General features: G+C 51.5%; 1 protein-coding gene across 2 annotated transcripts in view; it reads left to right on the forward strand.

Annotated features, from left to right (window-relative positions):
- The window catches only part of LOC119955649 (collagen alpha-1(XXVII) chain B-like), a 605,839-nt gene that overhangs the window by 302,398 nt on the left and 276,335 nt on the right, over positions 1-27,106 (forward strand). For both annotated transcript variants that reach the window (XM_038782071.1, XM_038782070.1), the window contains exons 20-21: positions 23,191-23,244; positions 25,989-26,042. In XM_038782071.1, coding sequence (XP_038637999.1) covers positions 23,191-23,244; positions 25,989-26,042 — 108 coding nt within the window. The remainder of the gene's footprint in view (positions 1-23,190; positions 23,245-25,988; positions 26,043-27,106) is intronic.

A 27,106-nucleotide genomic window follows, 5' to 3' on the forward strand; every position in this document is an offset into this window, starting at 1 on the left:
TGCATCCCAGGTTGAACTTCACCTTCAAAGTGTTCAGTTAATGAACCACCTTTCTGATCTCATCAGCTGCTCTTGGCAGAGGCCAATTTGTTGCCCTAATAATAATAATCTTTATTAGCGTCACATTAACACTGCAATGACGTCACTGTGAAAAGCCCCTAGTCGCCATATTCCGGCGCCTGTTCGGGTACACTGGGGGAGAATTCAGAATGTCCAATTCACCTAACAGCACGTCTTTTGGGACTTGTGGGAGGAAACCGGAGCACCCGGAGGAAACCCACGCAGACACGGGGAGAACGTGCAGACTGCGCACAGACAGTGCCCCAAGCCGGGAATTGAACCTGGGACCCTGGAGCTTTGAAGCAGCAGTGCTAACCACTGTGCTACCAAGCTGCCCAAATCAGCTTTCTATGACTGTGCAAGGAAATTGGTCTTTTGCTCAACCTTTTTTTATTCCTTCCCAGGATCTGGGCATCTCTAACAAGTGGAGAATATTGTTTTTTTTAAATTCCTTATGGGATGCGGGCTTCGCTGGCTAAGCCCAGTGTTTAGTGCCCATCCCTAATTGCCCCTGAGAAGGTGGTGGTGAGCTGCCTTCTTGAACCGCTGCAGTCCATGTGGTGTAGGTACACCCACTGTGCTGTTAGGGAGGGAGTTCCAGGATTTCAACCCAGCGACAGTGAAGAAACGGCCGATATATTTCCAAGTCAGGGTGGTGAGTGACTTGGAGGGGAAGCTCCAGGTGGTGGGGTTGCCAGGGATCTGCTGCTACTGGTTCTTTATTTGCCCCCAGCAGAGCAAACAGATTCCCTTCATTATCCCGATTTAACCTTTGCATCATTTCGGACACCTCGACGAGGTCAACACTCGACCTTCTATCTTCAAGAGAATGAAAGCCAAGTTCGGCTTGTCAAAGAGCCAGATTCATGCAATCCCACCCGACATAATTTAACCCCCGAGGTGCTGGTAAATTTGCATTTCTCCAAAAGCAGCACCCCCATTCCTGAGATGCCCAGAGCGGAAATCCAGATGGGATCTGACCATGCCTCTAAACAGCTCAGGTATCACTTCCTCCCTTTCCAATCCAATCATGTTCTAATTGTGACAAGCACAACAAAGAACAATACAGCACAGGAACAGGCCCTTTGGCCCTCCAAGCCTGTACTGGTCATGATACCAACCTTGGCCAAAACCCTCAGCACGCCAAAGAACAAAGTTACAGAGTCAGCTGTCGCTTAGTTGGCAGCACAATGGCCTCTGAATCCCAAACATCCAGATTCAAGTCCCACTCCAGGGCCTGAGCACAAAAAACAATGCTGATACTCCAGTGCAGTACCAACGGAGCCCTGCCCTGTCAGAGGCGCTACCTCTCAGGCGAGATGTTAAACCAAGACCCCCATCTGCCTAGTCGAGTTGACGCTTAAAAAAAAATCCCAAGGCACTCTTCCAAAGAAGAGCAGGGGATCTATCCCTGGTGTCTTGGCCAATATTTAACCCTCCATCACCGTCACAAAAGTACATTGTCTCGTCATTATCAAGTTTGTGGGAGCTTTCTGCTCGCTTATTGGCTGCCTTGTTTTTTTTTACATTACCACACTGACTACAGCTCATTGGCTGTGAAGCCTTTTGAGACGCCCGGTAGTCGTGAAAGGCGCTATACAAATGCAAGTCTTTCCTGTCCCATTTTGATCAGTTGGATATTGAACATTTCCCATATTTCCTGGAAATAGAAGCAGGTCACGTGCTATGGCGGAACAGTGGCACAGTCGTTAGCACTGCTGCCTCACAGCTCCAGAGTCCAGGGTTCAATTCCGGCCTCGGGTGACTGTGCGAAGTCTGCACGTTCTCCCCGTGTCTGCGTGGATTTCTTCCGGGTGCTCCGGTTTCCTCCCACAGCCCAAAAGCGTGCAGGTTAGGTGGATTGGCCCTGCTAAATTGCCCTTAGTGTCCAAAAGGTTTGTTGGGGTTACTAGGATAGGGTGGGAGTGTAGGCTTAAGTACAAAGAACAAAGAACAAAGAAAATTACAGCACAGGAACAGGCCCTTCGGCCCTCCCAGCCCGCGCCGATCCAGATCCTTTATCTAAACCTGTCTACTATTTTCCAAGGTCTACTTCCCTCTCTTCCCGCCCGTTCATATACCTGACTAGATGCCTCTTAAATGATGCTATCGTGCCCGCCTCTACCACCTCCGCTGGCAAAGCATTCCAGGCACCCACCACCCTCTGCGTAATAAACTTTCCACGCACATCTCCCTTAAACTTTCCCCCTCTCACCTTGAAATCGTGACCCCTTGTAACTGACACCCCCACTCTTGGGAAAAGCTTGTTGCTATCCACCCTGTCCATACCTCTCATAATTTTGTAGACCTCAATCAGGTGCCCCCTCAACCTCCGTCTTTCCAACGAAAACAATCCTAATCTACTCAACCTTTCTTCATAGCTAGCACCCTCCATACCAGGCAACATCCTGGTGAACCTCCTCTGCACCCTCTCCAAAGCATCCACATCCTTCTGGTAATGTGGCGACCAGAACTGCACGCAGTATTCCAAATGTGGCCTAACCAAAGTCCTATACAACTGTAACATGACTTACCGATTCTTGTACTCAATACCCCGTCTGATGAAGGCAAGCATGCTGTAGGGTGCTCTTCCCAAGAGCCGGTGCAGACTTGATGGGCTGAATGGCCTCCTTCTACACTGTAAATTCAATGATTCTATGGTGTAGTTATTTAAATATAACTTTTAAATATAACTTTTAAAATCCACTTTTCTGCGTAAGGAGCTTCGCTAAAGTCGGCAGATGCACTGCCATTTCCACTCCATTTTAGTTGCCAATCACCAACCGACTGGATGTTTTTTAAGGGCACCAGTTTTCCTCGGAGAGAGGTTAACCGGGCCAATTGTAGTTATAAAAGGAAATCAACATAGAATTAAAGGAGTGCTCACAGGTAGTTGATAGCCAAGTAAATAATTGTGACCACAGCAGACCTGTCATCCTGCCATTGCAAACAATAGAGAACTCACAAGTACACTGTGCAGTGATAAACAGCAATAAATGTACAGACACCCGCGGATACCCCGCACAAATCCACAGCGCAGTGTTGAGCAACAACGGGATGGTGAGCCGGGGGAGACCAGAATAGCCACACGCACACGATTAGTCTCAACTAATAGCACATCGCACCGCACCGCATGAGATACAGCTTTAAATCTTCAGATCAATATACTTAAAATGTGTGCAATTTTGTGAAGTGCACACAAAACAAAAGCTGCAAACACCTCAATGCAAGGGGTTATGTTTGGAAAGTACAGCTGATCCGGTGATAGGGTTAACTGGAATAGAGGATACAGCATCGTTTGCAGTGGAGGGGTGGAATGTAAAACAGATGTAATAAGCTTGTCTCGAAGTAATTTTAACATCCATCATGCCAACTCTCTTTGTTGTGTGCATCCTTCATTATGTTATAATTCAACTGGACAGTGGGAGAGGGAGGGGCTGGACCTGACCCCTGAGCGAAAGATTTGAAATCTCGGGCTGTGTTTAAATTGGATAATTGTTTCCTGAATACCTCCAACTTCAGTTGCTGTAGAAACGGCCGTGTTTACGTTGTGCAGTTATTTCCACAGTAGTGGCAACCTATTGATGTTGTACAATGCTTCCTGCGGTAATTGTTTCAAAGTGATTGTTTATGGCAGACTGGCAAAAGCTTGTACAGGCCAGTGGGAGGGAGCTACTCGGCCGGAACCCCTAACAAACAAACATCAGTGGCTCACCGCCTCCAGCCGCTCGTTGACAAAATGTGGCACTGTCTGTGTGATGAACCATCAATCGAACGCGAGACGAGTTGCTGTACAAAAGTTAGGCTGAGGTCGTCTTTCTCCAGCATCCGCTGGCGGACAGCGGCAGACTGCACCCCAGCCACGTAAGCATCTCTAATCAGAAGTTCCATGTGCTCCGTGGCTGAAACTTGGAGGCAGTTTCAGCCACGGAGCACATGGACCTTCTCCACGGAGCACATTGAACTTCTGATTAGAGATGCTTACGTGGCTGGGATGCCGTCTGCCGCTATCCGCTAGCGGATGCTGGAGAAAGACGACCTCAGCCTAACTTTTGTACAGCAACGCGTCTCGCGTTCGATTTGTGGTTCATCAATTTAATAAGCTAGATGTTAGCCCTGCAGTCGACTGCAGTAAATGGACGACCGCCGGGCGTACTGGGTATTTATACCTCGCCCTGGAGGCGGGGTTAGCTCAGCCTCTCGACCAATCGGGGAGCCGTCACATGACTGGTCTCAACCAATCGGTCGAGAGGCACATGACCGACCAGGGCCAATGGTAAGCCGGTGTTCTGCACCAATGGCCGGCAGCTATGTTAATCATACCACCACACTGTGAAAACAATGAGCTTTGGGTTTGGAGGGACAAGCCAAATCATCCATTCTATTAAAGTACAAGGAGCAAATGCCACAGGCTCCTCCACACTGTTTCCCATTATGTGAGTCAACACCACACCTAACATCCGCAGTGAGGCATCGGAAGTTATGGTCAAGACAGGATCATGAGTCGGTGCTTTCTCCCATTCTTCAAATGCTTCCTGACACTCCCCAGACCAGCCCCAATCTGCCCATTTGTTGTGGAGATGCCGGCATTGGACTGGGGTGAGCACATTAAGAAATCTTGCAACACCAGGTTAAAGTCCAACAGGTTTGTTTCAAACACGAGCTTTCGGAGCGCTGCTCCTTCCTCAGGTGAATGGAGAGGTATGTTCCAGAAACATTTATATAGACAAAGTCAGAGATGCCAGACAATGCTTGGAATGCGAGCATTTGCGGGTAATCAAATCATTACAGATCCAGAGATAGGGGGTAATCTTGGATTCATGTCGCATTACATTCACCCCCCCCCCCCACCATCTGGCCTGGACTTGCAAAATCCTACCAACTGTCCTGGCTTGAGACAACTCTTTAACCTGGGATCACCCCCTATCTCTGGATCTGTAATGATTTGATTACCCGCAAATGCTCACATTCCAAGCATTGTCTGGCATCTCTGACTTTGTCTATATAGATGTTTCTGGAACATACCTCTCCATTCACCTGAGGAAGGATCTGTGCTCCGAAAGCTCGTGTTTGAAACAAACCTGTTAGACTTTAACCTGGTGTTGTAAGACTTCTTACTGTGCCCATTGTTGAGCAGTGGAGCGAATGAATTGGCTAAATGAGGGATGAACAATCAATGCATCCTCGTTGTGTGCCAGGCTTAGCCTGATCCAGTTCAAGGCGGTCCACAGGGCTCATATGACTGTGGCCCGGATGAGTAGGTTTTTTGAGGAGGTGGAGGACAGGGGCAGGGGAAGTCTTGTGAAACATGTACATATGTTTTGTGGTTGTCCGCAACTGAGGATTTTGGCAAGGATTCTCAGAAGTCATGTCAGAGGTTCTGGAAGGGAGGGTGACTCCCGAGTCCAGAGGTGGCAATATTTGGAGTGTCGGGAGATCTGGGAGCTCAGGGGGGGGGGAGAAAGGTCGACGTTTTGGCCTTTGCCTCCCTGGTGGCCCGGAGACGGATTTTGGTGGATTGGAGGGACTCGGAGCCTCCACAGTCGACGGTGTGGGTCAGTGACATGGCAGGGTTTCGCAGGCTAGAGAAGATTAAGTTTGTCTTGAGGAGTTCAATACAGGGGTTCGCTCGGAGGTGGCAGTCGGTCATCAACTTGTTTAAGGAAAATTGACCATCAGCAGAAGGCTAGGGGGAATGGTGCGGGGGGAGCGGAGGGGGGGGGGGTGAAGGGGAGGAATGGAAGTGGAGAATAAGGTTAGGCAATCTAAGATATGGGTAGCTAGGAATTAGGTCGGGGGGAATTTGGGTATGTTAATGTGGGGTTCTGCTTGTGTCAGACCGTTCTGGTATTTAGTATGTTAATGTGTTAAAATTATAAATGCCTCAATAAAATGTTTCCTAAAAAAAAATGAGGGATGAACGTAGAACATTACAGAGGAACAAATAAATTAGGAACAGGAGCAGCACGGTAGCATGGTGGTTAGCATAAATGCTTCACAGCTCCAGGGTCCCAGGTTCGGTTCCTGGCTGGGTCACTGTCTGTGCGGAGTCTGCACGTCCTCCCTGTGTGTGCGTGGGTTTCCTCCGGGTGCTCCGGTTTCCTCCCACAGTCCAAAGATGTGCGGGTTAGGTGGATTGGCCATGCTAAATTGCCCGTAATGTCCTAAAAAGTAAGGTTAAGGGGGGGTTGTTTGGGTTACGGGTATAGGGTGGAGACGTGGGTTTGAGTGGGGTGATCATTGCTCGGCACAACATCGAGGGCCGAAGGGCCTGTTCTGTGCTGTACTGTTCTATGTTCTATAAACCACTTGGCCCCTCAAGCCTGCTCTGCCATTCAGTAAGATCGGGGCTGATCTGATTGTAACCTCCCGCCAATGACCTTTCACCCCCTTGCTGATCAAGAATCTATCTCGCTCTGCCTTAAAAATACTCAAAGACACGGGCGCGATTCTCCAAAATGGAGACAGAGTGGTCGCGCCGTCGTGAACATCCGCTCCACACCCACCCCGTCATGACCCCTCAGGATCCTGCAGGTTTCAATAAGGTCACCTCTTACTCTTCTGAACTCCAATGGATACAACCTTAGCCAGTCCAACCTTTCCTCATAAGACCTGGCATTTGTCTTTTATTTTCCACAGTAACCTTAGAATTCCAGAAGGCATTTGATAAGCTGCAACATCAAAGTACAGTGCATCCACCAGTTCCCCTTTATCCACAGCGCATGTGAATTCTTCAATAAATTGGTTAAAAACAATTGCCCCCTCACAAAACCTGCTTGTCTTCAGTATTTTTAGGTGTCCTTCTATAACATCTTTAATAGGAGCTTCTGACATTTCCCCTACGACAGATGTTAAGCTAGTTGGCTTGTAATATCATGCTTTCTGTCTCAATATAATTACATTCACCATTTTCCAATCGAATGGATCCTTCCCCAAATCTAGAGAATTTTGGAACATTAAACCCAATGCATCAACTATCTCACTTGCCATTTATTTTATGCCCGAGGATGTATTTCATTAGGACCCAGAGATTTGTCAGTCTGTAGCTTCAACAATTTGCTCAGTACCACTTCCCTGGTGATTGCAATTTTCCTGAGTTCCTCCCTTCCATTTCCTGATTTACTGCTATTTCTGGGATGTTACTTGTCTCCTCTATAGTGAAGACTGATGAAAATACCTGTTCAATTCATCTGCTTCCTCCTTACTTTCCATTATTCATTCCTCAATTTCTATCGGACCACTGCTCAATTTGTTAACTCTTTTATTATTTAATTATCAATAGAAACTCTTGCTTTCCGTTTTTATATTTCTAGCTAGTTTTCTCAATGGGATTGTCTGTTCTCTGGCGTATTTGCCTAATCCGACATTTGCTAAGTACCATGTCTCTGGTGATGTCATTTTCCTGAGTTCCTCCCCCACCCCCACTTCACCGTTTATTCGTAGACGTAGATATGTTACATTTGACACCATGAAGCAAAGTCTTTCAGCTTTGATTTCATTCTCTTGAAGTCGATTCAGGACTTCATTTAACCTTCAATGGGGTGTTTCCTCTGTCTTACTGCTCTTTAGAATATTATCAAAGGAGCAGCAGTCTCCTTTCGTCCCACTTAGATACTGATGCATGACATTCTGGAACACACTGGCACAGTGGACACCCCAAACAGTAACTTTTGTGTTTGTGGGCAGGAATGGTTAGCAGTTCCTAGCTCTTGTCGGTTAATTCTAATTGGAAATATGCATTTGCATAATCTACCTCACTGAAGACTCTCCCATGGCTAAATTAGAAAACGAATCTTCACTGGTCGGCAGTGGGCAAGTATCATTTTCGATCAGCTTATTTGCTGTTTGTTTACAATCTTCACAAATCCGAACAGACCTTTCTGTGCAGCCCTGATGGCCGAGGCCCATTCGCAGCTCTTTACCCCCTTAACTGCCCCTGTTCTTTCAAATCTATTCAGCTCTTTAATTACTGCTTCTAACTGGACATGAGGCCCAGCCTTTCAAAATGTCAAGGGCACATGGTTCTTTATCTCGGCCTACGTTGACCATTTGGTCTTCTTTTCTCAAAGACTGCTTTGTGTTCGACTATTGTCACAAAAACCCATCTGGTTCACTAATGTCCTTCAGGGAAGGAAATCTGCCGTCCTTACCTGGTCTGGCCTACATGTGACTCCAGACCCACAGCAATGTGAGTGACTCTTAGCTGCTCTCCGAAATGGGCAATAAATGCTGGCACAGCCAGCAAAGCCCACGTCCCATGAACAAATTTTTTTTAAAAACGTCCTCAATGGCAGACGCACTTGTACTGATCGCTGCTGTGAATAACTCAGCCCAGTTTAACCATATTTCCTTGAGCCAACTTCTGCCCACCAGGGAGACTTTATTTTGTTGAGCAACAACCAATGGTGACAGGATGCAGCACCGTCAGCGGGATTTTCCGCAGGTGCGATTCTCCCTTCCACAGACGGAACACCCGCGCCGGCGGGTTTCCTGGCAGCGCGGGGTGGCCACAATGGGAAAACCCATTGGCACGTGGCGGGAACAGGAATCCCGCTGCCGGAGGGGGAGCGCCGTCAAGGATACCGCGACTGGTGGTCCGGAGAATCCAGCCCATCATATTCCACTCGAACACTAACTTGACGTAACAGTGGAATACTGGGCGGGATTCTCCCCTACCCGGCGGGGCAGACGGCCCTGGTGCCGAGGAGTGGCGTGAACCACTCTGGCGTCAGGCCGCCCGGATGGTGTGGAATCCTCCGTACCTTCAGGGGCTAGGCTGGCGCCGGAAGGGATTGCGCCACGCCAATCGGCGCAGAAGGGTCCTGGCGCTGCGCCAACCGGCGCCGATGGGCCTCCGCTGGCCAGCGCAAGTTGGCACATGCGTGGGAGTGCCAGGGGGGCTCGGCCATGGCGGAGGTCCACAGCAGCCAGTGCGGAGGGAAAGAGTACCCCCACGGCACAGGCCCACCCGCGGATCAGTAAGCCCCAATGGTGGGCCAGGCAACCAGGGGGGGCGCCCCCCCGGGGCCAGATCCTCCCGCAGCCCCCCCCCCCTCCCCGAGGACCCCCCCCCCCCCTCCCCGAGGACCCCGGAGGCCACCCGCAGAGCCAGGTCCCGTTGGTAAGTACCAGGTCTAATTTACGCCGGCGGGAGCAGCCTAAAACGGGCGGCCGCTCGGCCCATCGCGGGCCGGAGAATCGCCGGGGGGGGGGGGGGCAATGCTAGTGGCCGCCGACCGGCGCAGTGCGATTCCTACCCCCGCCAAAACCCTGGCGACGGAGAATTCGGCAGCCAGCGGGAGTGGGATTCACGCTGCTCCCCCTCTGATTCTCCGGCCCTGCGGGCGAGCGGGGGAGAGGGGGGGGTCCAGAGAATCCCACCCATTGTTATTGGAATAACTAGTTTCACACCAGCTTTCCGTAGGGAGTGTGACTTGGGGATTGATTCTTGGAGATCAGATGCTACTGCGGCTGCATCGAATGTTTAAAGTAAATTGTGAATTTCCAACTTTCATTTTTACCATTGGCATTGGAATGATATTTTCAGCCCCACTACCCTTCATGCTCCTCAGACGGAGTACAATTCCTCATCCTCCAGTTCGATAAAATCAGCTTCTGTTCCGACATCTCTGGTGTGTGAATTTAAGGATTTCCAGGTTCCTGAACGAGCCTCAGATCTACCTTGACCTCAGCCTGGTGCATGGCTGTGACCAGAAGCCTGACTCTCCCCTCTGCGCCTGCTTATTGTCTGACTATGTCCAGATTTCCTACTGGAAACAGCACTTTGACTGGAAATGGGAACATTTAGATGGCTGCTGGCTATAACCGCGATCTAAATTTATGATTCTGAGACTGAACACCCGGCTGCCATGGCCTGGATCTCGCTGAAGGAGGCCATTCGGCCCATCGAGTCTGCACCAGCCCTTGGAAAGAGCACCCTATTTCAACCCAGAATTCCAACCTATCTCTGTGATCCAGTAACCACACTAATCTTTTTGGACACTGCGGGCAATTTAGCATGGCCAATCCACCTAACCTGCACATCTTTGGACTGTGGGAGGAAACCGGAGCACCCGGAGCAAACCCACGCAAGCACGGGGAGAACGTGCAAACTCCGCACAGCCGGCCGCATCTTTGGACTGTGGTGGACCTCACATGTCAGTTCTGGGAAACAGCTGCCTTGCAATTTACAGCTGCCCCGTCCTGCCACTTGCATTGCTGTAGCCACTTCGCAGGCCTCCTTCCATGTCAACTGATCACCTTTGCTCGAAAGCTCGGCCTGCGTTTTATTGTTCTTTAGACCGCCTACCCACGTCTTCGAGAGAGTTTCTTTAATTGGGGAACATAATCGGCAACAGTCCCACTTGGCAACTGGTTCCTTTGATGGAATGAAACACTCAGTGCAATCTCATTCTTAGCCATGCCACAATAAGGGCAGCACGGTAGCATTGTGGATAGCACAATCGGTTCACAGCTCCAGGGTCCCAGGTTCGATTCCCGGCTTGGGTCACTGTCTGTGTGGAGTCTGCACGTTCTCCCCGTGTGTGCGTGGGTTTCCTCCGGGTGCTCCGGTTTCCTCCCACAGTCCAAAGATGTGCAGGTTAGATGGATTGGCCATGATAAATTACCCTTAGTGTTGGGTGGGGTTATTGGGTTATAGGGATAGGGTGGAGTTGTTGACCTTGGGTAGGGTGCTCTTTCCAAGAGCCAGTGCAGACTCGATGGGCTGAATGTCCTCCTTCTGCACTGTAAATTCTATGATTCTATGTGCCTGGAATCTAATTAATCTCAGAATAGTTCATAGTACTGGGGTCTTGCAGGCAACACTGGTTACTTACCATCTTAAAAGTACCTGTACGCACCATGGTGAGGAAAATATTTACTTCATCCATATCGTCTTTTTATTCACTTTAGTTTCAGCCAAATGTCTAACTTTAGTTCATAATTATACCAGCCCTCTTTGCTAGGGTTGAATATCCTCATTGTCCCTCGAGTATACCCTCAGTGCATTTTTTTCCAATTGCGTAGCATGCTGTCTCGCTGTGCTCCTGCACAGGGAGCTCTTCAAGTTGCTCAAACTTCTTCAAAATCAACCTTTCGTCTGTCACAGATGTTCTTCAGTCCTTACTTTATCAAATGAGACGTAAAAGGAAATTGCATCCCATCCAAAGGCAGCACGGTAGCACAGTGGTTAGCACTGCTGCTTCACAGCTCCAGGGTCCCAGGTTCGATTCCCAGGTTGGGTGACTGTCTGTGTGGAGTCTGCACTTTCTCCCCGTGTCTGCGTGGGTTTCCACCGGGTGCTCCGGTTTCCTCCCACAGTCCAAAGATGTGCGGGTTAGGTGGATTGGCCGCGCTAAATTGCCCTCGGTGTCCAAAAAGGGAAGGTGAGGTTACTGGGTTATGGGGATAGGTTTGAAGTGTAGGCTTAAATGGGGTACTCTTTCCAAGGGCTGGTGCAGACTCGACGGGCCGAATGGCCTCCTTCTGCACAGTAAATTCTATGATTTATGATTCTTGTGGCTGTCTTTCTGGTTGTTGGAGGCCAATCATCTCAGCTCCAGTACATCACTGCAGGAGCCCTCAGGGTAGTATCTGAGGCCCAACCATCTTCAGCTGCTTCATTAATGGCCTTCCTTCCTGTAATAAGCCCACGGAGGCAAAGTCCCTTCACCAGAATTCCTTTTATTTACAAAACCAACAGCCGAACACTCCCTGTTATATACAGAGAATTGGGCCAATTGGCCAATCTCAAGGGCCTGGCCTAAGACATTACACCCCCACCCCCCATAATGTCTGCCTTTATAGCTGGGTCCCAGGTCACATGACCTTGCTCTGGAGACCGCCTGGTGTGTGTCTGTACCGCCACCACCTGCTGGCTGGAGGTTGCACATCATCCAACTACGGTCTAGCCCACAGGCACACATCACCACACAGATGACCAGGAGTGCGGTCAGCGACATAGGTTTTAAGGAGTGACTTCGAGGAAAGTGGTGGCGGTGGACCGGTGCGGGGAGGAAAATCCAGAGCTTGCCGATGGCACACCCGCCCATGGTGGAGAGACGCAAACAAGGGATGCGGAGGAGGCCAGAGCTGAGGGAGTGCAGAGATCTCAGAGGGCTGTAAGGCTGCAGGAGGCTACCCAGATGGGGAAGAACAAGACCATGGATAAGAATTTTAAAATCGAGACACTGCCGACTGGGAGCCAATGTAGAATAATAATAGAATAACAAAGGGCTGACATTTCTGTACTCAAAATAAAAATTAGGTCAGTTTTTGGTCTGTCTTATTCCGTTTGATGTTTATGTTGGATTCGAACTAGTAGCAGCTGTTCCTGCATGCCTCTTGTTCTGCGAATAATGTGATTTAATAAGGCACTGATTCGGTTAGCAATGATATAGTTCCCTCCATTCCATTCAGAACCAACGTTTAAATAAAAATTAATACAAGATGACAATATTCCCATGAGTGCAGGAGAAAAACGAAGTTCTCGATAGGTTTTAATAAAAATGTTCTACAGATATGGTTTGACAAGCTGACATAAAAGTAATTAAATGGTTTTGTAAGCACATTGTTTGAAGCTCTGCCTGCCTTCTCCAACTCCCCAGCGTTCGTAGATGTTTAACTCTTGACGCATGGGTGCATTTTAAAACTGGTATATCATCTCACTGAAGGCAAAATACTGAAGGAACATGTTTTATGATTGCATTAAGCAAAGCAGGTTTGAGAGCCAAGAGACAACAGTTAGACAGACTTTCGATCGGCCAAGGGAGTCAAGGGTGGTGGGGGAGAGGGCAGGAAAGTGGAGTTCCGGCCATTATATGATCAGCCGTGATCTTATTGAATGGCGGAGCAAGCTGGAGGGGCCGAAATGGCCTAATTCCTGCTCCTGTTCCTTACATTCCAACGTGCATGTCATGGGTATCTAGGGAAATGATATGCCCAGATCCCAACAAAGTGATCATTTGCACAAGCTGGGTAATATTGAGTTCTCCAACGGAAACCTCTTAACACGCTGAACATTGATTACCAGCGTGTCCGTTTTCCCGTCCTAGAACCAGAACGGTTTAATGTAGCTAAATTGTTTGTCTTGATTTCCGTGTCCGTCGCAGACTATTCCTAGAAATTGGACATTTAATCATTGCAGACTCCCACGTCATGTTGTGTGATGCTGCAGGACCTTGAGTTGACGTTTGCCAATTTTAAGTACACCAAGTGCATCCATATGTGTAACAGGTTCCGGTTCATATTTGACGAACTGGCAAAATAATAGCTGGAATCAAGCCTACACTGGCTTTCGCATTACATATGACTAAGCAACTGTATTAGACTTGTAGCTTCGCTGTTGTGGCTGAAAAGTCCTTTTCATTTGGACAACCCATTCTATATCATAGCGCAGTGAAGAATGTAGTTGTAGCCCACATGCGGTTTATCTGCACCGTCGGTTGCATTGCTCCAGTCAGTGTTAGCTTAATCCATGTGGAAGGCAAGATGTTCCAGGAACAATCAAGCTGTGCCAGATGAGTGAATTTAATTTAGAACTGGAGCTCAGCTCTAACTTCAGTGACTTGGGGCCAATTCAGCAATCCCTTTCTTCAGTCAAAGCAAAACTTTAGTTGGATCCAAAGCAAGACTGCACAGATCCAGATTGTTCATCCGAATGAAAGGTTCAATCTAATCGCGATGTTTGCAGCTTGACGGTCCAGGAGGAGCAGCGGCAGATACAAAACCCGACAGAATTATATCCCCAATATAATCGAAAAATTGTACGCTTGGGACATTTCAGGCAGGATTTTGCTTATTGATTTGGGAGTCCAATGCGGGTGCCGACCCCTCACTGTGTGAGGAGCAGTCACCCGATGATAATTTCCTCTGAGTTGGCTGATTAGTGGCCAGAGGGTGAACTGGCTGGGCAATTAAAGGTGGCAGGGAATGTGATGTATGTTCGAGCGGGGATGGGGGGGGGGGGGGGGGGGGGGGGGGAGATTGGTGGGCGGTAGGATGCTTGGCGCAATGGGCGGGGGCTACCAGGCTAGCTGGGCGGGCTAGCTAGCTCACGGAAGCACAGTGGGGGGTGAGCAGGTGATCAGTTTGTTGAGGGAGGTTGGGATTGTTATTTTGTTATGGGGAGGCGGGTGGGGGGGGTATTGATCTGCTGACAGGGGCGGGACTTGCACTTGGAGACAAATTGGGGGTCGATGACAGTGGGTGCACGAGGGCGGGCCTGAGGAGACGCAGGCTGGAGGCTGGCCGAAGAAGGGTTACGGTTGATTGGTTGGTGGATGGGGGAGGGGGGGTGCCCCCCGACCAGGCTGATCACAGGGAAAACGGGAGGGTTGAATGGGCCAGTCAAGAGGGCTCACGTGTTCGGGCATTTGAAGAGTTTGAAGGTGGATGTGGCAATGCTACAGGAGACACCCCTGAGGGTGGTGGACCAGACCAGGCTGAGGAAGGGGTGGTTGGGCAGGTATTCAGGAGTTAGAGGGGGGTCTGTGGGAGGATGCTCTGAGTGGAGTCAATACGTCCTCATCATGTGCCAGGCTCAGCCTGATACGATGTAAGGTGGTTCACCGGGCACACATGATGGTGACCCAGATGAGCAGGTTTTTGGGGCACAGGACAGATGTGTGAGGTGTGCAGGTGGGCCCGGTAACCATGCCCACATGCTTTGGGCATGTCCAAAGCTAAGGGGATTCTGTCAGGGATTTGCAGATGTCATGTCCACGGTTTTAAAGACAAGGGTGGAACCGAGTCCAGAGGTGGCGATTTTTGGAGTGTCGGAAGACCCGGGAGTCCAGGGGGCGAGAGAGGCTGACGTTTTGGCCTTTGCCTCCTTGGTAGCCCGGAGACGGATCTTATTAGCGTGGAGGGACTCGGAGCCCCCACAATCGGAGGTTTGGGTTTGTGACATGGCTGGGTTTCTCAGGCTTGAGAAAATTTAGTTCGCCCTGAGGAGATCAGTGTTAGGGTTCGCCCGGAGGTGGCAGCTGTTTATCAACTTCTTCAGGGAAAACTAAACTGTTAGCAGGTTCAATAAGGGGGGGGGTTAGGAAAGGAGGGGGTAGGGGAGTTAGTTTAGTTCAGGCGGGAACAGCGAGAGGGGATAGGACCATAAGACATAGGAGCAGAATCAGGCCACTCGGCCCATCGAGTCTGCTCCGCCATTCAATCATGGCTGATATTTTCTCATCCCCATTCCCCGGCCTTCTCCCCAAAACCCTTGATCCCCTTAGGGTTGGAGGGATGTTGGCTGGGTGTGGTTGTTGATTGGGGGGGGGGGTGTTACGGACTGAATTATATTTACATTTGTATCATTTGTTGTTATCAAACCATAAATGTCTTAATAAAATATTTGTTTAAAAAAAAAAGCAAAAAGCCCAGCCACTTGCGTTCCCACCTCTGAAAAATGGTGCCAGGCGGGAATGATGTGTTTTGGAGTCAATCAACTAAATGGAAGAACGGAAATTAACTGAGGGGTAAATTAAAAGGGGCTGTTCCTAAAAAGGACAAACAGAGCACAGCCCAAACAGAACAAAGAGGAACGGAAACTTAAAAACACTAAATCAAAATGTGAAAACTGGGGTGGATGAAGCAATCCAACCCCTTCGGTGCCCACCGAGCACGGAAGTGGGGGTGGGAATGGTACCGGGGAACCGGCATGCCAGTCAGTCGGACAACGTTTAGCATGCACCTCCATTTTCACACTCCAGAGGGGGCAAATGTTTGGTCCCTTATGTTCCATCTGGAGGGAACAAATTTTGTGTTTAATGAGTTGTCCATGCCATCCCACCCATTGTTATGCCACTCACTCTCTCTCTCCGCCGCCCCTATACATTCCAGCTCACTCCCGTCAGGATGAAAACCTTCTGTACTTTGGCACCTGTTGTCATCATCAAACGCACTCCGGTATTGTGCAGCACAGTCTGTGGCTCAGTAAAGCTGGCTGCATTCTGCCTCAAAAAAATTAAAACTATTCCGCGGCATCAGTCCCCCAGTGTAAAATGAAATGAAATGAAAATCGCTTATTGTCACGAGTAGGCTTCAATGAAGTTACTGTGAAAAGCCCCTAGTCGCCACATTCCGGCGCCTGTTCGGGGAGGCTGGTACAGGAATCGAACCGTGCTGCTGGCCTGCCTTGGTCTGCTTCAAAAGCCAGTGATTTAGCCCAGTGTGCTAAACCAGCCCCTAAAAGCAGCCACTACCAGTCCGGCACTTCCGAGTGAGCTCTCCGCGTTAATGACAGATTATTTCACGTCCACTGGCGATCAGATTGAAGCCAACCCGTTAATTTTGTTAGAGAACCCCAAAGTGTATCATGGAGTTCACCTGACCCACAACTTTTACTAGATTGTGGTGTGGGGAGCACACGACCCACTCTACCGGTGTGGTACATCAGAAATGGAAAAGTATTTTTTTAGAGCAAAACAATGTTTATTCTATGAACTCAAGTCAACCTTTTTAAAACAAACAGTGAACATCTCAGCAACCATCAATTCAAATACAACCCCAAAGACTACAACACCAAGTAAACCTTTAAGCTTTCCTTGTTAACATCCATAACGACTTAAAAACAAAACCTTTATCAGAAGCACATCAGGTTAAAGTCACTACTGAAAACATTTATAATTCTGAATTCACCAAATGATCAAGAGATAGTCTTTTGATGGCAGAGAGATCAACAGTACACCTGCTTGGTCTGGCTTCAGCTCCAACACTGAAAACGAAACTAAAACACACCCTGCTCAAAAACGAAAGTAAAAAGCGGACAGACAGCCCAGCTCCACCCACTCTCTGACATCACTGCAGTAATAAACACCCATTTCTTAAAGGTACTCTCACTACAGATATTTATATACACACCCATTTATAAACACCCATTTCTTAAAGGTACTCTCACATGACAATTTCATACCTAATCGATGGACACTTTAGTTGGAAATGTTTGGACAGAATCCCAGACATGAGAAGGTAGTTTTCTCACTCACTGTGTGAGTTAGTTTGTTAGTTAGTATTCCGAACTATTGGTGCAGTAGGAGACAGAACTGATAATATGACACAGGACAATAGTCCAAAACATTTTCTAGCTTCAGTGGATTTTCAGTAACTATGCATTTAGAAGCACAAAGCATTTTCCAAGTAATCTGTTTCCCAGTAATAAACTGCAAAATAATTTTCATGAAATGCTGAATAGTTATGTCATCATTGCTAATCATTCAGTTGGACATCACAAGGCAACAAGGGCTGCCTTTGGAGTTGCCAAAAAAAAAGCAACCATCTGGTATTCAAACTGTCTTTTGTATGAGTTTGCAGATGCCAAGGAGTGATTATAAGCTGCAATCGAATCCTTGGTGTTTTATTGTCACAGTTTATGACATTTTAGGAAGAAGTCATTTGGATTACTGCCTTGGAGTCACTGAGAGTAGCTATAGCTGGGTTATCGCTGGTTCGGCCAGCATTTATTGCCCATCCTTAATTACCCAGGTGGAGCTGTGCCCGAGGTTGGCGTTTCAATGCCTTTCCCAGAGCATCGACATTTCCAAACACGCGCCTAACTTTGTTCCCACAGCAACCAAGCCAGACACAGTGCAGACAGAGAGCCAGTTGTGCACTCGGTACCTGAGCACCATCAGGTGGCTGATCTGTGCCAAGGACATTCACAACGCCCTCCTGGAGTATTCAACGAGGATTGCCAGCAAGGGGCAGATCTGAGTGCCGCCGCCATGTCTACAGCCCCCATGTGGACAATTCCTTCTTGAGCGTGCTCATTCCAGGACTCCGGGCTGGAGCTGCCGTCTCCTGGTGGATTCTGACATGGTCATTCTGGGGCAAGGATGGGGGGAGTAAACGTCAGATTCTGTCGACCTCCTCCCTGTCCTGCACCCATTCTCTATCACCCCCCCCCCCCCCCCCCCCGGCCCCCACCTTTCCTCAGGCTGACACTGTCTCTGTGTTTGTTCAGCGGGGGGGTGTCAGGGTTAGGAGAGTGTTTACCATAAAGGCTCATTGTGTCGCCTGTGTGCCATCTAGCATGTGAGCATTTAATATTCACCCCCTTGATTCTGTTCCAGCATCCAATCCATGACTCCATTTGATTTTTAACCCTTCTTCGCCTAGCTGGACAAAAATCTAACAATCTCAGCCTTGAATGTGGCAATTGACCCCCATCATGCACAGCGTTTTGGCTGATTAAGTTCCAGATTTCCATCTCCCTTTTGTCTGCAAGTGCTTCCTTAGTTCGACCCTGCTGGGTCTCACTCGATTTCCGAGATTTATGTTCCATCGATGTCCACTGTCACCAGAAGAAATAGTTTCTCTCTGTCAACCCCACCAAGTTATCGTATTGTCAGGTGAATCAGACATTCTGAATTCTCCCAAACAGGCGCCGGAGTGTGGCAACTAGGGGCTTTTCACAGTAACCTCATTGTAATAATAATAGAATAATCGCTTATTGTCACGAGTAGGCTTCAATTAAGTTACTGTGAAAAGCCTCTAGTCGCCACATTCCGGTGCCTGTGTTAATGTGAGTCTAATTGTGACAATAAAGATGATTATTATTATTCATAGCATTTAAAGTGCAGAAGGAGGCCATTCGGCCCATCGAGTCTGCACCGGCTCTTGGAAAGAACACCCCATCCAAGGTCAACACCTCCACCCTATCCCCATAACCCAGTAACCCCACCCAACACCAAGGGCAATTTTGGACACTAAGGGCAATTTATCATGGCCAATCCACCTAACCATGGTAGGCCTAACATACGATGAATGTCTGAGGATCGTGGGATTATATTCATTGGAGTTTAGAAGGTTGAGGGGAGATCTAATAGAAACTTACAAGATAATGAATGGCTTAGATAGGATGGACGTAGGGAAGTTGTTTCCATTAGCAGGGGAGACTAGGATGCGGGGGCACAGCCTTAGAATAAAAGGGAGTCACTTTAGAACAGAGATGAGGAGAAATTTCTTCAGCCAGAGAGTGGTAGGTCTGTGGAATTCATTGCCACAGAGGGCGGTGGAGGCCGGGACGTTGAGTGTCTTTAAGACAGAAATTGATAAATTCTTGATTTCTCGAAGAATTAAGGGCTATGGGGAGAGAGCGGGTAAATGGAGTTGAAATCAACCATGATTGAATGGTGGAGTGGACTCGATGGGCCGAATGGCCTTACTTCCGCTCCTATGTCTTATGGTCTTATAACCTGCACATCTTTGGACTGTGGGAGGAAACCGGAGCACCCGGAGGAAACCCACGCACACACGGGGAGGATGTGCAGACTCCGCACAGACAATGACCCAAGCCGGAATCGAACCTGGGACCCTGGAGCTGTGAAGCGATTGTGCTATCCACAATGCTACCATGCTGCCCCTATTGCGAAGGTAGAACATGAAGGTGAACCACTACTGTCTATGTGGTGTAGGTACACCACATAGGGAGTTAGAGATTTTGAGGTTCTTGGCCAGCGACAGTGAAGCTACAGTGATGTAGTTGGTGCGAGACTTGGAGGAGAACTTTCATGTGGTGGGGTTCCCAAGTGTCTGCTGCCTTTGACCTTCTAGATGGTAGCGGTCACAGGTTTGGAAGGTGCTGTGCGCGGAGCTTTGGTGAGTTGCTGCAAAGCATCTTGTGGATGGTACTCCTCATCTCTGTCCTATAGAACGACCCCTATTTTTAAAATCATGCCCCGTGGATCTGGAGGTAACATCCTCGCAAGAGGAAACATCCTTTCCATGTCCACCTTGTCGAGACCATTCGGGATCTTTTAAACTTCAATCAAGTCACCCCTCGTTCTTTTAAACTCCAGAGGGAACAAGCCCAGTCTGTCCAACCTCTCTTCATACGACAAACCGCGCATTCCGAGTATCGCCTCCTTGTAATCCTCCTCTGAACCACCTCCATTTACATCTTTCCTTCAATACGGAGACTAAAACTGCACACAGCATTGGAGATGTGGGGCTGGATTCTCCGATCTTGCAGCCACATCCGCAGGATCCGTCTGGTCTTACAAATAAAAAGTCGGGGGCTCCCCTGCGCTGATGCTCCGGCCAATGGGGGGGGGGGGGGGGGGGGCAGCAGCCGCGCAGTGTAAAGCCCGCTTTAACCGGCGGATATGGCCGCAGAATGGCCAGGTCCGTGGCCGCACATACGCACGGCAGCAGCCTGTGGTGGCCACGCTGTGCAACATGGTGCTGGTCGCACGCGGGCCGGGCCCGAAGGGGGGGCGGGGCGGGGGGGCGGACCCGAGGGGGGAGCGGGGGGGGGGCGGACCCGAGGGGGGGCGGACCCGAAGGGGGGGCGGACCCGAGGGCGGGGCGGGGGGGGCGGACCCGTGGGGGGCGGGGGGGGACTGAGCAGGGGGGGGGCGGACCGAGCCGGGGGGGCCGCCCTGGGGGCGGGCGGCCACCGCACATGCGCTGGTTGGCACCGGCCCAACTGCGCATGCGCGGGACCCGAGTCTCTGGCGCCCCCTAGCACATGGCGCCCCGGGCGACTGCCCGAGTTGCCGGTGCCTTGAGCCGGCCCTGCACTTGGCCCAGGACCCTAAAGATAACTCACTTGCTGTTCTTCGAAAGAGTGACATGGAGTTTTTAAACATCGCGAGAGGGCAGACAGGGCTTTGGTACCACACTGGCAGGAGTTGAACCCACGACCTTCTCACACAGCTGAAAGAATGCTGTCCTTTGAACCACAGCCGACACATGTATGGAATTAGCAGAAAGCGACTTTTAAAGAACGTTGCGGGTACTAAACTAATCATTTTCAATGTTAAGGCAATGTTAAAAAGCAATTAGACACTAAATATAATGTTAGAATTCAAAGCAGGAGCAAAGAAATATCAAATTACTGTGGTCATTTGCTGGTCAGACTATGTGTGATTCCATTTGCCCGAATAACGTATGTGTGCAGAGAAATGTAACAAAGAGGAACTTTAGCGTTAAGGTGCTGAGGTATGAGTTAAAACCGTGCCTTACAAGCCAAACTAAAAAGCCATTAATGGAAGACCTTGGCAAAGAAATATAAAGTATTAAAATGATACAGGTAACGTGAATCCAGAATGCTTGCTTGTGGGGCGCCAGGCCGATAGATTTAGCCAATGGCGATTTGAAACGCTAGCGGACAAAATGATTTTGTCAAAAGCTGTCAAATGCGTGAAACAATCTCTGGTGAGTCTTGGGGTTTAATTTTTAAAATGAAAGTACAGGTGAATATTAGATTGGGTGAGTTGGAGTTTTGGCGAGGCTGAAGCACCTGATCCTTAACTTTTACTTCCGCTCATGCAAACTTTGAAATCTATCGAACACGTTTTGGCGTTGATTCTCCGATATTGTAAAATGATGGGTTCGATCTGCGGTAACTCTCATCTCCTTTCGCGGATGGGTCCTGGGGAGGCTGGTCCTGTCCAGATCTCAGTCTCTCCACTTCCACCTTCTAGCCAAGTATAAGTTACAACTCTGTTTTGTAACATTTATTCTCTCACAGAATGGAGGTTTGATGGAAAGGCCAGCATTTGTTCCCCTCCCTTATTACCATGAACTGAGTGTCTTGCTCGGTCACTTCGGGTGAGGGGGTGGAGGGGGCGGGGGGCTCATTGCCGAGGGTCGGGAATCACATGTAGGCCAGACCTGATAAGCACGGCAGATTTCCTTCCCTTCAGGGCGCTAGTGAGCAAGTTGGGTTTTTACAACAATCAGTGATAATCATCAGGGTCACCGTGACTGAGACTAGTTTTCATTGTTAATCGATGAATTTGAATTGCACCAGCTGCTCCCACGGTGGAGTTCGAAGCCAAGGCCCCAAACCATTAGCCCAGGCCTCAGGATGACCAACGCAGTGACTTTACCACCACACCACCATCGGCCGTTTGAGATGAAGCCTGTTAATCTTTACACCACAGAGGAGGGACAGATGCAACACGGTAGCAAAGTGGTCAGCACAATTGCTTCACAGCTCCAGGGTCCCGGGTTCGATTCCCGGCTTGGGTCACTGTCTGTGCGGAGTCTGCACGTTCTCCCCGTGTGTGCGTGGGTTTCCTCCGGGTGCTCCGGTTTCCTCCCACAGTCCAAAGATGTGCGGGTTAGGTGGATTGGCCATGCTAAATTTCCCTTGGTGTCCAAAATTGCCCTTAGTGTTGGGTGGGGTTGCTGGGTTATGGGGATAGAGTGGGAGTGTGGGATTGGGTTGGGTGCTCTTTCCAAGAGCCGGTGCCGACTCGATGGGCTGAATGGCCTCCTTCTGCACTGTAAATTCTGTGATAAGTCCATCGCGGCATGAGGGTGTTTATTATTTAATACATTCACCAGATGTGGCACAGCACAGCACAGTGCGGGCTGCAGCAAAGGGAAGAAGGCAGAGAAACACCCTCTCCAGATTATCCGCTCTAGCTGCCAAATTACCAGACGTCGCGGAGCCTCCTTATCCCTGCAGTTCTACAAACGCGGACCAGAGACCAGGGACTGAAACATGCACCCTCCCTCCACTGTGAGCAAATTCCTGAGCATAGGTTTAGCTGTGAAGTGGCTCTTACGCAAAATCACTCCCAGATTGGATATGCTCGTCTATCTCTACTGTAAGATGCAAGGACTTTTAAAAAAAATTTTTTTTACGGGATGTGGGCGTCGCTGGCTGGGCCAGCATTTATTGCCCGTCCCTAGTTGCTCTTCAGAAGGTGGTGGTGAGCTGCCTTCTTGGACCACTGCAGTCCTTGAGGTGTAGGTGCACCCACTGTGCTGTTAGAGGGGGAGTTGCCCCAGCCACAGTGAAGGAACGGCGATATATTTCCAAGTCAAGGTGGTGAGTGACTTGGAGGGGAACCTCCAGGTGGTGGGGTTCCCAGGTATCTGCTGCTCTTGTCCGTCTAGGTGGTAGTGGCCGTGGGTTTGGAAGGTGCTGCCTTGGGAGCCTTGGTGAGCTGCTGCAGTGCACCTTGTAGATGGTGCACACGGCTGCTAATGTTGGTCGGCGGTGGGGGGTTTGAATGTTTGCGGAAGGGGGAGCAATCAAGCGGGGCTGCTTTGTCCTGTATTAACTAGAGTATCAGTTTGTAATTTCAAAGACTCCAGACTGTCAATGATACATCATGTGTATATATGTCGCGTCACTTACTATCCATCATCTTTTATCTTATAAATTCCATTTAGGGTTTTCCAGGAGATATCGGACATCCAGGGAAAAATGGTCCAGAAGGCCTAAAGGTAAGTACAGTTAAATGGCTGACCAATCAGGCGGGAGATTAGCTGACTAAAGCAGTTCATGAACAGGCTGAAAGACTTGCATGTTTAAAATTTTCATTTCAAATCCTACAAAACTGGGCGAAACTGTCCGCCCTGGACCTCACTCCACGGTGACCCGTCCAACCCACCCACCAACCCCCTCCATCCCGGCATCCCCGTACGGAACACCCTCCCCAAACAGGGTCCGCCAACCGGCAGCCTTCAGATCCAGGAATGGGAAATATGGGAAGTTGCTAACAGGCTCCTTGTAACAAACGGCAGGCATTGAGCTGCCATGGCGATGGCGGTCCTTGCCAAATAGGTTCAGGACAGGCCAGGGCCCCCGTGCAGCGAACCTCCACTGCTGGCGCCTCAGTACAAACCCCTCGTGCCCTTGCGGAAAGACCTACCTACACGCTGAGTGGGCGCCTGATCACCTTAACCTCAGCAAATGAGAAGGCTCTTGCTTAGCTTTGGGGGGTTTGCATTCACTAAATAAATAAACTATAAGGCTGTCTTTCCAAAAAATTGACCAACCAGTAATGCTTTAGTTGGTATTGCTCCGACCGACTTAAATATCGTGGATGGAAAGTGCACTTAATTAGTGCATAACAAAGGATTTATTTACCAGGGTCTGCAGGTTCAGCAGCATGTCTGCTGCTAGTTCTGGAAAGCCTCCAGCCGAAGAGAATTCCCCCCCCCCCCCCTCTCCCCCTCCCCCTCCCCTCCCCCCTCTCCCCCTCCCCCCTCTCCCCTCTCCCCCTCCCCCCCCTCCCGTCCCCCTCCCCTCCCCCCTCCCCTCCCCCCTCCCTCCCCCCTCCCCCTCCCCCTCACCCCCTCCCCCTCACCCCCTCCCTCCCCCCTTCCCCTCCCCCTCCCCCTCCCTCCTCCCCCTCCCCCCTCTACCCCCCTCTCCTCCCCCTCCCTCCTCCCCCTCCCCCCTCTACCCCCCCTCTCCCCACCCCCTCTCCCCACCCCTCCCCCCTCCCCCCTCTCCCCCCCTCTCCCCCCTCCTCCCCCCTCTCCCCCCTCTCCCCCTTCCCCCTCTCCCCCCTCCCCCCTCCCCCTCCCCCCTCTCCCCCCCTCCCCCCTCCTCCCCCCTCCCCCCTCCCCCCCTCCCCCCTCCCCCCCCTCCCCCCTCCCCCCTCTCCCCCTCCCCCCTCTCTCCCCCCTCCCCCTCCCTCCTCTCTCCCCCTCCCCCCTCCCCCCTCCCTCCCTCCTCCCCCTCCCCCTCCCCCCTCCCCTCTCCCCCCTCCCCTCTCCCCCCTCTCCCCCCTCCCCCCCACTCCCCCTCTCCCCCCTCCCTCCTCCCCCTCCCCCCTCTCCCCCCTCTCCCCACCCCCTCTCCCCCCTCCCCCCCCTCTCCCCTCCCCCCCCCTCTCCCCTCCCCCCCCCCTCTCCCCTCCCCCTCTCCCTCTCCCCTCCCTCCCCCTCCCTCCCCCTCCCCTCCCCTCCCCCCTCCCCTCCCCTCCCCTCCCCCTCCCCTCCCCCTCCCCCTCCCCCCTCCCCCCCCTCCCCCCTCCCCCCCTCCCCCCTCCCCCCCTCCCATCCCCCCTCCCCCTCCCCTCCCTCCTCCCTCCCCCCTCCCTCCCCCCTCCCCCTCCCCCTCCCCCTTCCCCCCTCCCCCCTCCCCCCTCCCTCCCTCCTCCTCCCCCTCCCCCTCCCCCCTCCCCTCTCCCCCCTCTCCCCCCTCCCCTCTCCCCCCTCTCCCCCCTCCCCCCCACTCCCCCTCTCCCCCCTCCCTCCTCCCCCTCCCCCCTCTCCCCCCTCTCCCCACCCCCTCTCCCCCCTCCCCCCCTCTCCCCTCCCCCCCCCTCTCCCCTCCCCCTCTCCCTCTCCCCTCCCTCCCCCTCCCCTCCCCTCCCCTCCCCTCCCCCCTCCCCTCCCCCCTCCCCCTCCCCTCCCCTCCCCCCTCCCCCCTCCCCCCCCTCCCCCCTCCCCCCCTCCCATCCCCCCTCCCCCTCCCCTCCCTCCTCCCTCCCCCCTCCCTCCCTCCTCCCTCCCCCCTCCCTCCCCCCTCCCTCCCCCCTCCCCCTCCCCCTCCCCTTCCCCCCTCCCCCTCCCCTTCCCCCCTCCCCCTCCCCCTCCCCCTCCCCCTCCCCCCTCCCCCTCCCTCCTCCCCTCCCCCCTCTACCCCCCTCCTCCTCCCCCTCCCCCCTCTACCCCCTCTCCTCCCCCTCCCTCCTCCCCCTCCCCCCTCTCCCCCTCTCCCCCCTCTCCCCCCTCCCCCTCTCTCCCCCCTCCCCTCTCCCCCTCTCCCCCCTCCCCCCCTCCCCCCCACTCCCCCTCCCCCCCTCTCCCCCCTCCCCCTCTCCCCTCTCCCCCTCCCCCCTCTCCCCCTCTCCCCCCTCCCCCCTCTCCCCTCTCCCTCCTCCCCCTCCCCCCTCCCCCCCTCTCCCCACCCCCTCTCCCCCCTCCTCTTCCCCCCTCCCCCCCTCTCTCCCCATCCCCCCCTCTCCCCCCCTCCTCCCCCCCCTCCCCCCCTCTTCCCCCCCCCCCCCCCCCCCCCCGGGGTGTTTCCCTATACTGAGTTCCAATCAGACACCCAGGCCAGACGACACTTCCTCTGCTGTGCCGCTCTTAAAGGGACAGTGACCGCAAAAAGTCTTCCCAGGCAGCAGCACATTGGAGGTCCGACCAGCTGTGGCGGCGACAGTATTTTGGGCTTCAGCGAGTTTGCGAGAGATTTGAGGCGTTTAATATTTTCTTTTTGAAATCTTTCCCAGGGAAAGCCAGGAGCAAGAGGGTTACCTGGGCCACAGGGCCTACCCGGTCAAGAGGTAAGTACAGAGAGAAAATTTACATCTACCATGTTATTACCTTGTAGCCAACGGGGCATTAGCTTTACTTTCGGATTAAGCATTAAACGCAAGCTCCATCAACCCAGTCAGGTTAATAGATATCGTGGCCACTACTTTGGAGAGCGGGGGAGTGTTCCCTCATGTCCTGGAGTCAATATTTATCCCTCAATCAACATCATAATACATTATCTGGTCATTTATCACATTTCTGTTTATCAGAGCTTGCTGTTTGCTAATTGACTGCTTTATTTTCCCACATTACACCAGTGACTAACTTTGAGAAGTATCACAGCGCCAGGGTCCCAGGTTCGATTCCCGGCTTGGGTCACTGTCTGTGCGGAGTCTGCACGTTCTCCCCGTGTGTGCGTGGGTTTCCTCCGGGTGCTCCGGTTTCCTCCCACAGTCCAAAGATGTGCAGGTTAGGTGGATTGGCCATGATAAATTGCCCCTTAGTGTGCAAAAAAGAGGTTGGGTGGGGTTACTGGGATAGGGTCGTCTTGGGTGGGGCGCGCTTTCCAAGGGCCGGTTCAGACTCAATGGGCCGAATGGTCTCCTTCTGCACTGTAAATTCTATGATTCTATGAAGTATTTCATTGGCCGTTAATCACTTTGAGACATCCTGAGATCCTGAAAGGTGCTATAGAAATGCAGGATTTTTAATATATAGCATGGAAAATCCCCCCCTTCGAGTTGCCTTGTTAATAGTATGTTTATTATGTTGTTGAGCCACACTAGTGAAGGACATTATTCAATCTGAGCACATTTTATTGGGGACACTGTGTATGGGAGAGAGAGAGTGCTGCACTGTGCTGGCCTGAGGTCTGTGAGGCAAAGGGGACGAACCGCAAAGCCTTGGGAAGCTCGGGAATGTGCACCTTAGAGTCAGACTGCGATTGCATTGCAACGTCCTGCGGAGCGTGGCGAGCCGGGGTCGACCCCAGGAATGGGGTCTCTCGGTCACACTGCTCTGCGGCGAGCTGGGGTAGACCCCAAGAATGGGGTCTGTCGGTCACACTGCTCTGCGGCGAGCTGGGGTAGACCCC

Source organism: Scyliorhinus canicula, chromosome 21, assembly GCF_902713615.1.
Source record: "Scyliorhinus canicula chromosome 21, sScyCan1.1, whole genome shotgun sequence".
Lineage (NCBI taxonomy): Eukaryota > Metazoa > Chordata > Chondrichthyes > Carcharhiniformes > Scyliorhinidae > Scyliorhinus > Scyliorhinus canicula.